The sequence below is a fragment of the Marmota flaviventris genome, chromosome 15, assembly GCF_047511675.1.
Source record: "Marmota flaviventris isolate mMarFla1 chromosome 15, mMarFla1.hap1, whole genome shotgun sequence".
NCBI lineage: Eukaryota > Metazoa > Chordata > Mammalia > Rodentia > Sciuridae > Marmota > Marmota flaviventris.
Genome location: NC_092512.1, coordinates 1,012,583 through 1,025,769, shown reverse-complemented (window position 1 = coordinate 1,025,769; position 13,187 = coordinate 1,012,583). Strand labels below are relative to the sequence as shown.

The 13,187-nt window shown below is 55.9% G+C and overlaps 1 protein-coding gene across 1 annotated transcript; it reads right to left on the bottom strand.

The window, feature by feature from the left end:
* Window positions 1-1,862: 1,862 nt before the first annotated feature.
* Nrbp2 (nuclear receptor binding protein 2) lies at window positions 1,863-8,838 on the bottom strand. The gene is made up of 18 exons (XM_027951284.3): window positions 8,544-8,838; window positions 7,962-8,084; window positions 7,793-7,894; window positions 7,598-7,687; window positions 7,394-7,434; window positions 7,203-7,297; window positions 7,053-7,076; window positions 6,895-6,978; window positions 6,765-6,820; window positions 6,576-6,671; window positions 5,577-5,709; window positions 5,364-5,466; window positions 5,225-5,275; window positions 5,015-5,150; window positions 3,810-3,863; window positions 3,665-3,728; window positions 3,512-3,567; window positions 1,863-3,424 (listed from the first exon to the last, which is right to left on the bottom strand). Exons 1-18 carry the CDS (start codon window positions 8,664-8,666, stop codon window positions 3,356-3,358), a joined length of 1,500 nt encoding a protein of 499 aa, XP_027807085.1. The 5' UTR covers window positions 8,667-8,838; the 3' UTR covers window positions 1,863-3,355.
* Window positions 8,839-13,187: the final 4,349 nt, after the last annotated feature.

The following is a 13,187-nucleotide window of genomic DNA, read 5'->3' as shown; positions in this document are numbered from 1 at the left end:
ACACACCTATAATCCCAGCAGCTTGGGAGGCTGAGGCAAGAGGATTGCGAGTTCAAAGACAGCTTCAGCAACAACGAGGTGCTTAGACCTTGTCTCTAAATAAAATTTAAAAGGGGTGGGGGGGGGGTGCTAAGGATTTGGCTTAATAGTTGAGTGCCCATGAGTTCAATCCTTGGTACATGCCCCCCCGAAAAAAGATAAATGTGAAAAGGACATGAGCAGTTCTATAGGATTGAAAGATAAAGTTGAAATCTTCCAGAATGCATAACAACAAAGCCAGATAGCTAGAAAATGTCAAGTATCATAATCAGATCAGTCAGTACTCTCCAGGCACAGAAACCTGGGGCTGGATCTCACCACTACCACCAGGGGAGCCCCAAGCACTACTGTCTGGGGGCAGCTTTCAGGGACAGATGCTTGGTTCCAGACACTGTTCTGGCTTCTCACACAGGAGCTCATGCCAACCTTACAGTGACCCTTTGCAGAGGGTCTCCCTCCACTGCTCCAGATGAGGAAGTACAGGCACAACTGAGCTCATGCTGCAGGGAGCAGCAGATCTGCTCAGAGCCTGGGCACCTAGACACATGATTGCGTCTCTCAAAAGATGCGTCCGACATCTCAATAAATTGTCCAGAATATAAGGAAAGGGGAAAATAAAGAAAGAAGTAATTCAAGAAAATTTTCATCTCTGGACAATGGATGAAACAGTTACTGGGGCAAAGAAAAGATTGAGAGAAAATGAGAGAGAAGAGCTTGTAGGCAAAGGGCCAGCATTCACAGAGGCATGGAGAGTTCTTGGAACTAGAAGAAAATGACATGACACCTTCAAAATCTTAGGACAGGTGACTTTCAACCAAATCAAACTTCTTGTATCCAGATACACTTAAAAACGTGTGAGGTCTGAATAAGGACAAACAGAGAAAGAACCCATAATCTTCCATGCATCCTCTCCCAGGCAACTTGAAAGATGTTGCTTCTCAGGGCAGCAAAGGAAGAGGAAAGCATGGGATGCAGTCACAGAGTAAGGGCTCCAGGATCCTGGTGAAGGGTGACCCAGGCTAGCAGTAGGGCCAGAATACCAGAACAAGTTGGGGACTCCAGGAAGAAGAAACTAGTCAGTTATGCCTTGATTGTGGAGTATTGAGAGGAGAGTCACACTTACACGGGGAAATCTAAAAATGAATTAATGGCATACATATCAGAAAACTAAGCAAAAAAAAAAAAAAAGACAATTATTAACTCCAGGGAAAACAGAAAAGGTTGTACAAGAAAGAAAATATAACCTAGACTAGGATACCTTGTTCTTTGTGGAGACTTTTGGTAATGAAGCTTACTCACCCCCAGAGAACTATAATGCCCATCACACTGGGGTGATGTTTCAGAGGCAGAGGACTCCTTCCTCCAGAGGATGCCACCTGGAGACACCTCATGTAGAACAACCAATACATAGGACTAAAGTGTGCTTGAGGGTGGAAAAATGTGGGTCCTGAATGTCTGCAGAAACAGCTAAGAGTGGTGAACGGGGGGAAAGTCAGGGTAGGAGACTGCATTTATTATTGGCCTCACACATACCATTCCATTTTAAAAATAATATGCATATAATTCTGAAAAGATAGAACTTAACATTAAAAACTCAGGTAGGCATGACTAAATGCAGCAACTTTAGTATCGGTGTTTTTAAGTTCAGATCAGTTGTGTGATTGCCACTCAAACTGTTGAAGACTATGCACAATCATTTTAGCAACAGGATTCTCCCCTAGAATGCGCAGGTTATTTGAAATCTGCAATTTTAAGATGAAAGGTATGAGAATCTGAAAATATTTGTAAAGAGTACTAGAATGTTTAAAATAACTTGAGATTCATTATAGTTGTTCATTTAATTTATTTGATATGCCTTGGCAAATCTGGTTTGGTTTTGGGCTTTTGGTTAAGGGGGTATGGTAGGGAGAATGCCCCCTGCCAAAGATATCCATTCCCAAATCAGTGGAGCTGTGAATGCCACTTAATATGGCAAAATATATGCCTGCAGATGTGATTAATCTTAGAGACCCTGAGAGGGGCAATTTTCCTGGATTATCTGGGGGGAGTCCACCCAATTGCAGGCAGGAGTCCTTATGGAGAACCTTCCTGGCTTTAGACAACCAGATATCTGGCTCACGCTAAAATTCAACCTACTGCTGCTGCCTTTGAGTGGAGGAAGGAGAGCCAAGGAATGCAGGCTGCTTCTGGTAATGGAGAGTGGTCCCCAGTTGACTGCCAGCAGGAAAACAGGACCCACCACTGTGTAGAAGTGAATTCTGCCAACACCTGAATGAGCAGGAAGCAGGTGCTCCCCTAGGATCTTCACCACCTGCCAACCTAGGAAAACACCACCTGCCAACACCTTGATTTTAGTCTAGTGAGACTCGTATCAGACTCTGACCTACATAATTATAATAAACTTGTGTTGTTTTGAGCCACTAAGGTTGTGATAAATGTTACAGCAGCAATATAGAACTAATACAGTTAGTGAGCCTTCCTGGTTTGACATTTGAAATGCTTAAACAGAAACCTGAATACATTAAATTTATACATACAATTTAAAATGTTTGAGATCATTTAGCTGAATTTGAAATTGGAGGAGAGGCAGTTCAAGAAAGGGCGCTGGAGGTGGAGGCAGAATCCATGGAAGTAATGAAACCTCTAAAATCCAGACAGGAGTTGGGTGGGAGAGAGAGACAGAGAAACAGAAGCCCACATCTCCAGGCCCAGAATACAGCTGCTCCAGGGAGGACCTCTGACCTCTCCATGCCAGGTAATACAGGAGAGAAATAGCCCATTAGAGGGGCTGGGGTATTGGTGATGGTGCCAGAGCCCCAGATCCTGGTCTCAGAGCAAGGTCAGAGAGGGGGACTTCAGGGCTGTTCTGCATGGGACCAAGGGGCTTTGCTGACCATGGTCTCAATTCCAGGCTCTTTACCCTCTTTCCAGCCGGGTCTGGCCCTGCTTGATGCCCAGCACTGGTTATGACAGCTGCAGGGGCCCCATCACATTATGAGGTCCAGGCACCCTGCCTGGGTCTGTGGTGCCAACTTAGGATGGCTGCTCAACCCAGAGTGATGGAGTGATTCCCCTGGTGGAGGTCTGTCCATGGAAGATCCCACCCTGTACCCCCACGCTGGCTGCCTCAGCCACTGAACCACCACCTCAGGGTCCCATGCTGCTGAAGGAGGCCAGGGATCCTCACGAGCAGGGCAGGTGCTCATCAGCTCCCAGGCTAGCAGGCAAAAGGCAACTCCAAGAAGTGCTGGACTCTTCCCCACAGGGACAGCCCTGAGCCAGCAGAGCCAGGGCAGGGCTTCCAGGGCTGGAAGGATCAGGCCTGGGCCCCACGGTACTTGAGGAAGGTGGTCTCCAGGAAGATGGCCAGCTTCAACCGGTCATCCTAAAGAGGGGAGGGAGGCATGGGGGACCCGCGGCAGAGCAGCCCTGCACCCTCCCAGCAAGCCACACCACGCCCCACCCTGCCAACCTCGCGCAGGAAGCCGTAGTGCACCAGCTCAGCCGCGAGGTCCTGGGCGCTGTCCGCTGCAACAAGGGCACATGGGAACTCATAAGGCTGTGGCACCAACCACTGCCCACCGCCCGCCTTCAGGCCTGCAGCCTGGGGTTCCCAGTCGCCTACTTGGAAGCAGGTCGTAGGTCAGCTGCCTGTGCAGTCTGTCCTCCAGCACCAGAAGCAATGTGAGCTGGGGCAGGAGGGTGTGGTCGGTGCCAAGTCAAAGTTGGCAGGCCCTTCCTTTCCCAGCCCAGCCCAGGGCCCTGCTCACATGCCAGCGTGCCTTGTCCTCACTCCTTTCCAGGTTGCACTGCATATGGATCACCTGGGGACCAGGAGGCCAGGGTTACAAGGGCTGGAACTCAGCCAAGAGGCCCAGAAAGGACAACTGGGATTAAAATGGTAAAAATCTCCAAGGGGAATCTAGAAAGCAATTTCAGTGCTGGTTACTTGGCTGTTAAGGCAAACTTCCAGTAGGCACTGGGGCTGGGTACTGAAGGGTGAATAGGAGTTTTCAGAGTAGAGAAATTGCTTTGAAAAGGAGGGAACTCTGGAAGCAGGGGCGAGAGAGGTCAGTCTGGATGTGACAGCTCCCAAGTGCAGGGAACCAGCAAGAATAGGCCTGAAGAGCCTGGGGCTTGGACTGCGACTTGAACTCTCTGGGCGGCCAGGAGCCAGGCAGCTTTGACTGTTAGGACTTGAACTCAGGCTGCACTAGAAGGAAGGAAGCCAGGGGGAAGGAGGCCAGGCAGGGATTGGTTGATTATCAGTTGAGGAATGGTGGTAGCCAGGATCAGAGAAGTGGCCATAGGACACATCTAAGGCCAGAGTCAGCTCCGTTAAGAGCTCATGCAGGGTTGCAGGCCTGAAGGGGTCAGAGCACTGAAAGAACAAGGAAACCAGAGAGACATTCCCTAGGTAGGTACTAACTGTTTTATAACAGTAATAAGGCCTAGAGAGGCTGAGGCTGCCCAAGGCAGTGGAGTGAGCATTTGCATCCAGGTCTGCCTGACTCCAGGCCCCTGAGGACCTGGGTACAGGCATGAACAAGAGAGGGAGGGGCTGAGGCTGACCAGGAGAGGACCCTGGCCAGGAGGCAGCCCTGCAGGAAGGGAGGTTTGGGGAAACATGGTGCCTGGGGGCCTGAGGGGGAAGTCCCAGGATGTAAGTGTCTGGGAGTAAGCAAACCAGGGGTTGTGGTCAGAGCTGGGGGTGGTGTGTGAGACTCCTAGAGGAAAGCTGTTCAGTGCACTGAGGGATGGAGGCAGGCAGCAGGGTGGGAGAGAGTCTACAGGAATGAAGAACCTCTGGGAAAGACAGGTATCCCAGCTTGTCCTACAGACTCCTAGCCCCCAAAAGGGGCCAGCCTAGATCTGGCCTCCCAGCCTGGAGGACAGCTGGGTTGCAGTGCAAGCAGACCCCAAGAGAAGGGTGCCTGTTGTCAGATCAGCTCACACAGCAGGAGTAGAAACCTGCCTTCCTGGTCTCGGAGTCAAAGGGCTCTGGAGTCGGGGTCTTGACCTTCTGGGCCTCCTCCAGGGGTGGAGCCAATACACGGGGCAGCCCCAGGGGCCGAGCAGCAGCAAAATTCATCAGTGGGTAGATCCCATTCCTGGGGACACACCAGGATATGGCTGGGGGCTCAGGCCCGGAAGAGCCTGTTCCCAGTCTCACAGCAGCTCTCACCTGACATCCTCCAGGAATTTGTCCAGCTCCAAGAAGGAGACCTCTGAGTACCTGGCACAGGGCAGGAGGTGCATGAGTGGTAGCTGGCCAGGGGCAGGCAGGGAGCGAGAGGGGAGGCTGTTGGGCAACCGCTGCTCACCGCCATTGCATTGGGGGCCGCTGGGGCCTGGGGACCTCTGCCAAGACAGCCTGCAGGTCCATGGCCTTGGTCTTCTCTTCCACCACATTCTCAGGCATGAGGTCTGTGGGCCGCAGCAGTACTCAGGGTGGTGGGCCTGAGTCACAGGCCCTGCAAGGCCTCGTCTGTATTCCAACCCTAGGTCCCTGGCCCAGCCCGCTGCCTGGTTCTTACACTGGTGCTGGATAAAGCAGTGAGCTGCCAGCAGCTTCAGCGAGTGTACCTCGAAGAGCACTCGGTGGAAGAGGAGGTTGTGAGCAGAAGGCCGTCGGGCAGGGTCCCGGGCCAGGCAGGAGAGGATGAACTCCTGGGGTGGGGAGGAGAGGTGGGTGGGGCAGGCTCTCTGCTCTAACCCCACAGTGTGAAGACAGCAGGTACCCTGGAGCCCCCAGGACCCAGGGGCCCAATCCCCATGTCCTCCCCACTCAGGGATGCTGCAGGAACATGCACAGGAGACAGCATCTCATGAGAACATCAGCTCTATTTTCCCTGACTTTCATAGGAATTGCGGGGAATGAGTGCTATGACCCCCAATTCACAGATGCAGGTTCTCCTACCCACAGTCTAACCCTTTTGATCACCCCAACTTAGACCCAGCTCTGGAGATGACCTTTGGTTCGTCCCTACCCTGCAGACATTGGTGCCCTCCTTGGCCTCTCATGCCCAGTCAGGTCCCGTTCTCCCATCTCCCGTCCACAGAAGCCATGCAAGCCACACAGCATTTCTGGTCCAAAGCCACTGGATTTGGACCAGAAATGCTGTGTGGCTTCCACCCTCTATCTCCCTTGCCTGCCCTGTGCCCACCACAGCCCTCCACACAAGCTGGACCTGGATCTTAAAGGCAGGGACCTGGAGTCAGGCAGATCTGGGTGCAGATGCTCACTCCACTGCCTTGGGCAGCCTCAGCCTCTCTAGGCCTTGTGACTGTTATAAAACAGTACCTACCTAGGGAATGTCTCTCTGGTTTCCTTGTTCTTTTAATACTCTGATCCATTCCGGCCTGCAACCCTGCATGAGCTCTTAGTGGAGTCTTTCTTGACAGTGGGCTGGAGGTTGGCACACCCTTCCCCTGCATTAACCTGGCCATACCTCTGGCCTGCCTAGGTACCTCAATGGCCCTACACTGGGCACATCAATTCAGGCTGGGGGTAGGGGTAGTGGCAAGCTGCTTACTCGCATGTTGGGGTCATTCAGTGAGTGCCTGGCTCGAACAATGGCCTCCTCTGTGACTCTGGTATCCCCATTAGCCTGGATCTCCAGCACAGCCATCTGAGGTTGCAGGGCCAACATGGGGAAGGGACAGCACCGGTGAGATGGGGTGGAGGCCAGCTGGGAATGGGCTAGGAGGAAAGGTGCCAGTACCTCCAGTGCACACATCCCAAAAGAGAAGATGTCCACAGCGGTCCCATCTGCAACTTCTGAAAAGGAAGAGGCAGGTGGGTAGGACTGATGTGCAGGCTGGGTAGGTGCCACAGGTCCCTCCAAGACTCACCGCCATACTCTGGTGGGAAGAAGTGCAAGTTCCGAAGTTCCTCTCGCTCAGCAAGGATGGGGCTCCTTAGATCATCCGGGAGCGCTAAAGAAGGGGCAGAGGCGCTGAGCAGACCGGCCTGGCCAGAGCTCCCATCCCCACCCCTATCCCGCACGAACCATTGGAGAAGATGCGGTACCACACTGTGAAGGAGACCACGGGGAGAAAGAGCGGGTGTCAGCGGCCTGGGGCGTGGGGTGTCCTCTGATCTCGACTTGCAACAGGTTCCCCCAGCCCTGCCCCCCTGCCCAGCCCCTCCCCGCCAGCACCAGAGCCGATCTTGATGAGGCCGTTATGCTGAATGAAGATGGTGTCGCTGGTCAGGTTCCCGTGGATGATGGGGGGGCTGCAGGCGTGCAGAAAACTGCAGGCGTTGGGGGAGAGCAGGCGGAGCCGGGTCACAGGGCGCCGGAGAGGTCGGCGCAGCAGGGCAAGCAGGCGGACAAGCCTAGGTCCTCACCTGAGCGCGGACAGGATCTGCGTGCACCATCTCTTCCAGGCCTGGCAGCGGACGCAGGACTCCCGTCGGGTGGGCGCAGGAAAAGTGGCAGGGCCTGCGAAGCCCACCCGCCGCCCCGCCCCTTTCCGGGGCTGACCGGTGTCCAGTCCCATCCCTTTCCCAGAGGCCACCCTCCCTTCCCTGTCCCCAGCCTACTCCCCCTACCCGGGCATTCATGGCCTTGTGGTTTTTCTTGGTCTTTTTGAGGAATTGCTTGAGGCTGCCTGATGACACGTACTCCGTGATGAAAATGACCTGTGGGGCGGGCGGGCTCACGGCTCCGCCACTGCGGGTGGGTCCCCGCAGTTGCTCCACCCAGACCGAGGCCCCGCCCCGCCCCCACTCCGCCCAGTAGCTCACCCTTGCACGGGCCTCAGAGGCATCCAGCCAGTACTTGTGCAGCTTGACGATGTTGGGGTGGTCCACCAGCGCCAGCTGCTCAAACATGGCCTGGATCTTCTCCTGGGAGGAGGGGGGCAGTCATGGGCCATCACGGGACAGGACTGGGGACGAGGGCGATGGGATTCACCTCATGGGCTGCGAAAGCCTTCCTGTCGCCAAAGTGGAGCTCGTTCCACACCACTTCTACCCCCTCCTCCGTGTCCATGGCCAGGAATGTGCTCTGGATCCCGGGCATATTCCCCTGGTTCACCTGGGGACGGGGTACAAATGCTCCCGTTTGTGTTAGGGCGAGGTTGGGGACTTGGTCCCTCTCACACCCTTCTCTTGGCCAGAGTGCGCTTCGGGCCGGATCCGCTCTATGGGAAAGCTGAGGGCCAGGACCCGGGTTGGCCCGCAGCAGTCCAAGGGTGATATCCAGGGGCTGGGCAGAGGTGGATAGAAGCGGCTTCAGGTTCTTGAGCGTGAACCCCTAGGGTCTAGCGGTGAATCCCAGAGTCGTGGGGAGGGACCAGGAAGTCTCCTGAAGGAGACTGGTCCTCAGGGAATGGAGGTTCCTCACCAGGGCGTGGGTCCCAGGCAAGAGGGCCAAGGGCCACCCAGGACGTGGGTTGTGGAGAGGCCGCCGCGCGGCCACAGGGCCCCCACGGGCCCCGCGTGGCCTCGCGTCCCCGGGGCTCCGGGAGAGCGGCGTCACCCCGCCGGTGCCCACCTGCTCGCGCCGCTTCTGCCAGCGTCCGCATGGGCTCTCCTCCAGGATGTCGCTCTCGTCCTCACTCTCGTCCTCCCGCTCCCGCTCCCGGCTCCGCCTGGGCGCCGGCTCCGGGGCCGCCATGGCTCAGCGGGCCAGGCCACCGCCCTCCGCGCGATCCACCGCCCTGCCGCCGCCCGCCCTGCCCCGCGCCTGGCCGGCCACCCGAGCCCAGTGGAGCCGCCGCCGCCGCCGCCGCCTCGAGCCCCGACCCGGCTCCGGGAATTGGGAGGCGCGGGCGCGCGACGGACGGGCGGCGGGCCCGGGGGTGGAGCCGGCCCGCCCCTCCGGAGCCGCCTCTGCGGGCCGGAGCCCGAGTGGAGCTCCCGGGCGAGCGGCCGAGCCCCACCCGCCCTTCGCGGCCTCGCCAGGCCCCGCCCTGCCGGGTCTCAGGTCTCACCCGCAGAGCCCCGCCCCCCGGAGGCTCCGCCCACGCCGGCCGAGGCCCCGCCCCGCAGAGCGGCGCCGTGCTGGGGACTCTGCTGGGCACACGCAGGCCGCTGCCAGCGAGTCCCACACGTTTGGGCATCCCTGCGCGCATGGAGACCTCTGTGGTCCAGACCAGGCGCTCCGAGATCCGCCCCTGCACGCATTATGCCTCAGCTCTTCCTCCTGCACAGCATCCGCACCCGGCTCCTGCCACGCACATCCCCCAACTACGCCTGTGATGGGCCGAACATTGTCAGCTTTGCTCCCGGTTGTCCCCAGGGTCTGCGGGGAAGCCCGGGTCCAGGACTTTTGGGAGCCTCCTCCGGCTGCAGGAAGCCCCAGACTCAGAAGTGAGGTCGGCTCACCCCGCCAGTACTAAAGGGAACCCGGAGGAAGGCCACTGAAGGTGGCTGATAATACACCAGCACACCAACAGGTTGGAATTTAACTCATGACTACAAATCTCTCACCGGCCCCAAATTTCCTGCTCCCCTTTCAGTGCACAAGCCTACCTTCCAGGATGCCAGTTTTCTCTTTTCTCCAAACATGCCCCTCCTCTTTCCACTGTAAGCTCGTCTGCAACAGTGGAGCCAGGAGGAGAACACCCCCTTAAGTGTGTCCCCTCTCCAGGAGGAGACCCTCACCACACCCTGTGGAATTCTCATCTGAAATCTCCCTGCACCGCAACACCCTGCTGCCTCCCCACAGATCCTCCCTCTCACACCTGCAGGAACCTAGTTCTTCTTCTTCTTCTTCTCTTTCTGGAAACTGTGCTTGCCCACTTTCATATTTAAACCCCCAGCAAACTCTGCTGACCAGCACCGCTCCCTCTGCGCCCCTCCCACCCAGCACTAGAGTTCTGATGAGAACCCTATGGCCTGCCCTGATCATCCACCCTAACCCTAACTGTCAGCAGGCTGGAGAGTCAAACCCTGCACCTCCCAAAGAAACTGGAGCAGCACAGGAGATGGCCTCCAGGCCCTGGGAGTGTCCTGCACAATGTGATTGATGGCAGGTCCTTGAGCCACAGTGTTAGCCTGGCAGTGTTAGACTGAAGCCAGCCCCTCAGAAGTGCAAGTTCCGAAGTAGTCAGCAGTGCCTAAGTGATGGAACCCAGCGAGATCCTAGACGAGGCTGGTGGCACTCATCTGTGCCATCACACACCTCCACTGGAGGAGGTGCCTATTGTCCAATGACCACTAGGAAAGGACAACTGGACACACACCTGTCCTCCCCTGAGCTCTGTCCCACCAGTCCTTTGCCACTGTGGTTTTCATAGGTAGACTTTGCTGTAATACACTGCATCTGTGATTATAAAAACTTTCAAACTCCTGGGAGTCCTTCTAGTGAATTACTGGACCATGGAGGGTGGTGCTGGGGCCATCCCAGTGGTCCATTTCTTACATGCTATGAGGCCCAAGTCCTAACCATGAACGCCCCCACAGTTGACCCTGATCCCTGGTCTCATTTCTCCGGCCCTCTCTGGCTGAGCCCACTCCAGGCACCCTGGCCCCACACAGGTTATTGACACAACAGGCCAGTCTGTCCAGGGTTGTTGCCCTGGTTATGCCCTCTGCCTGAAATCCTCCTCCCAGAGATCCTCCAAGTCCACTTCTTCAGGTCTTGACTCAAATGCCACCTTTCAGACAGGCCTATGCTGATCACCCAGCCCAGCATCACATCCCCACCCTGTACCTGCTTTGCTGGGCCCTTCCCATGGTGCTCAGCTTGGAGTGCCTGTGTTTTGTCACCTCTGCTTCATTCTCTGGGTCCCTGCTGGGACACAGTCTCCAGGAGGGCAGGGTGTCTATTCTTTCTGTTGTGCTAAGGATATTGCTTTAGTGCACAGTGGGCTCTGGCAAGTGGGTCCCCTAGATGTGTGGGTGGGCAGGGGTGCAGGGTTAGGTTGGTGGTCCAAGGGAGCTCCCTAGGGGGCAACAGTGAGCTGGATCTCAATGAATTTCCTTCCATTTCTCTGCCCCATAACCAGATGCATGTGCTCTATGTGCGTCCTCACCCTGGTACCTGGAAACAAGTCCTCCTCTGGGAGAAGGGTCTGGGTGGATGTTAGTAAGTTTAGAATCTTGAGATGAAGTCCTTCTAGACCTAGGGAGATCCTGGCTCCAGTGTGTGGCATCCTTACAAGGGAAAGGAAGGGTGGGCCCAGGCAGAGGTACCGGGGAGACGGCCAGGCAAGGAGGAGCAGAGAAAGGGGTTTGGGTCAGGCCAAGGCCAAGGATTGCCTGGATTGTCAGAGCCTCAAGTTTGGAGGGGGTCTGGAGCCACCCCACCCTCAGAGCAGGGACCAGCCCTGCTGCCACCTGGGTTGTGGTATCCCCTCCAGAGCTGTGAGAAAAGAAGTCTGCATTGTTTCAAGCTGCCATTTGTAATGCTTTGCTATGACAGCCCTAGATGATAAAGCTCCAATTGTGCCCTCTGTGGGAAGAACAATAACACAGTACAATCTGTATGCAGGGATGAACCACACCCACGCTTCTCAACCATTTGTCCTTGTGACCCCACAGTGGTCCTGTGCCACCAGCTCATAGAGGTGTGGTGAAGTATGTCCTTGCTGACCTTCCTCAGTGCTCCAGATCTGGACCACTCTCCTGCCCCTACCTCCACTTCTATTCTCTGCTTACCTCCTCCTCTTCCTCCATCCTGCAGATCTGGTGGCCCCTTTGGGGTTTTCTTACGGTCCCCTCCTGTAGGGCATGGAAAAGACCTGCTCTCTGCACTCCTGCTTCTCTCTTTCCCTCTGCAGGTGCAAGGTTCCCTGACTCTCTGGGCTTGAGCAGGTCTCCTAGATGCCAGGAATCCCAGAGTGGGAGAAAGCAGTGGTCAGTGGATCATCAGGTGGCCCCTCCTTCTGTCTGCCCTGTGGCCTGACCTCCAGGTTTCACACCCATGCACAGTCCCTGCTTAGGAGTGCAGACTGGACTTGGATACAGGGCCATAGAACCTACCGATTTCTCACAATAATATCCCAAAGATCAGGAACATATTTTTTTAGTAACTGTTAAGGGCTGAATTCTATCCCTTGAAAATTCAAGTATTTGCTCCTTTTAAAGAAATAAAAGGAAAAATCATGCTTAAGTCAATGGCTGCAGCAACTCCTGGGCCAGGCGTGGACCAGATGCCAAGCGTGCCCTGCCTGTGTCTCAGCTCCCACCTAGCTATCAGGCATGGCTCTCGGGGCCCACAATGTCTGTTTATACCACAGGGCAGATCATGCTTCTGGAGGAGTGTAAGAAAACAAATATCTGTGAAAGGCATAATCACCCTCTGCACCAGACCCCCGACCCACTTCTCCACCTGGTGGGACTCTCTGGAAAGGCCCGTAGGAGCATGTTCTGAGACCACCTGTGGAATAAAGAAGAACAGACCCCACAGGATCTGAGAGCAGGGTATTGGGTGAGGACAGCTGTGAGCCAGAGCCTGAGAGGTTGTTCTGTGTCCCCTGCAAGTGGGCCCCTGATGCCCGGGTGGTCTCCCTGCCCCGCCATATCTCCATCAGCCCCCTTCTTCACTCTCTTCTTTCTGTACCTTGTGATAATTGTGGCACATAGGAAAAGAAAGACTTCTGTGACTTTCTGTAGCTTTACCCGCAGGCCTCCCTATAGACTAGTGGGGACAGAAGCCAGCTGTGGCCCAGGTCCTCCCAGGCCCCTGTAGGTGATGCTTGCTGTCTCCAGGTTGGGGTCAGGCCTCTCAGGTGCTCTGTATTCGCAGCTTCCCTTTCCAGGATCTGGGTCTGGAGGTGTGGGGAGGGAGGCCAAGCCCTTAGGTGCCTGGGAGCCTTCTCCATCTCGTTTCCAGCTGCGGGGGGGGGGGGGGGGGGGAGCCCCACCCTCTGTCCGCCCACCTCTTGCTCCTCCAGGGCAACCTGACTTCTGACTGCCTTTAACACCTTCTCTTGGCCCCTGGGAGTCTGTGGTTTCACTGTGACATGGCTAGGGATTGGGGACTCGAACGTGGACATTAATGTCTTTGATCAGGTCTGGCAAAATTCCATGCCACCGTCCTTCCCAGTGACTTCTCTGTGCACTTCCTAGCTCCCTTCCTTCAAGGAGTCTGTCTTGCTGATTGCTTGCCTCTGGCCTTCCTCCCGCCCTGTCTCCTGGGACCCTGCTCTCCAGGGCACCACCTGCACTGCCTGGGTTTACCCACTGCTCC

Coding starts and splice junctions, on each gene's coding strand:
- Nrbp2 (XM_027951284.3), bottom strand. CDS start 8,666: ATGGCGGCCCCGGAGCCGGCGCCCAGGCGGAGCCGGGAGCGGGAGCGG. Junction 6,821..6,894: donor CTTCCCACCAGAGTATGGCG/GTGAGTCTTGGA, acceptor CTTCCTTTTCAG/AAGTTGCAGATGGGACCGCT. Junction 5,710..6,575: donor TGAATGACCCCAACATGCGA/GTAAGCAGCTTG, acceptor TCCCCACCCCAG/GAGTTCATCCTCTCCTGCCT.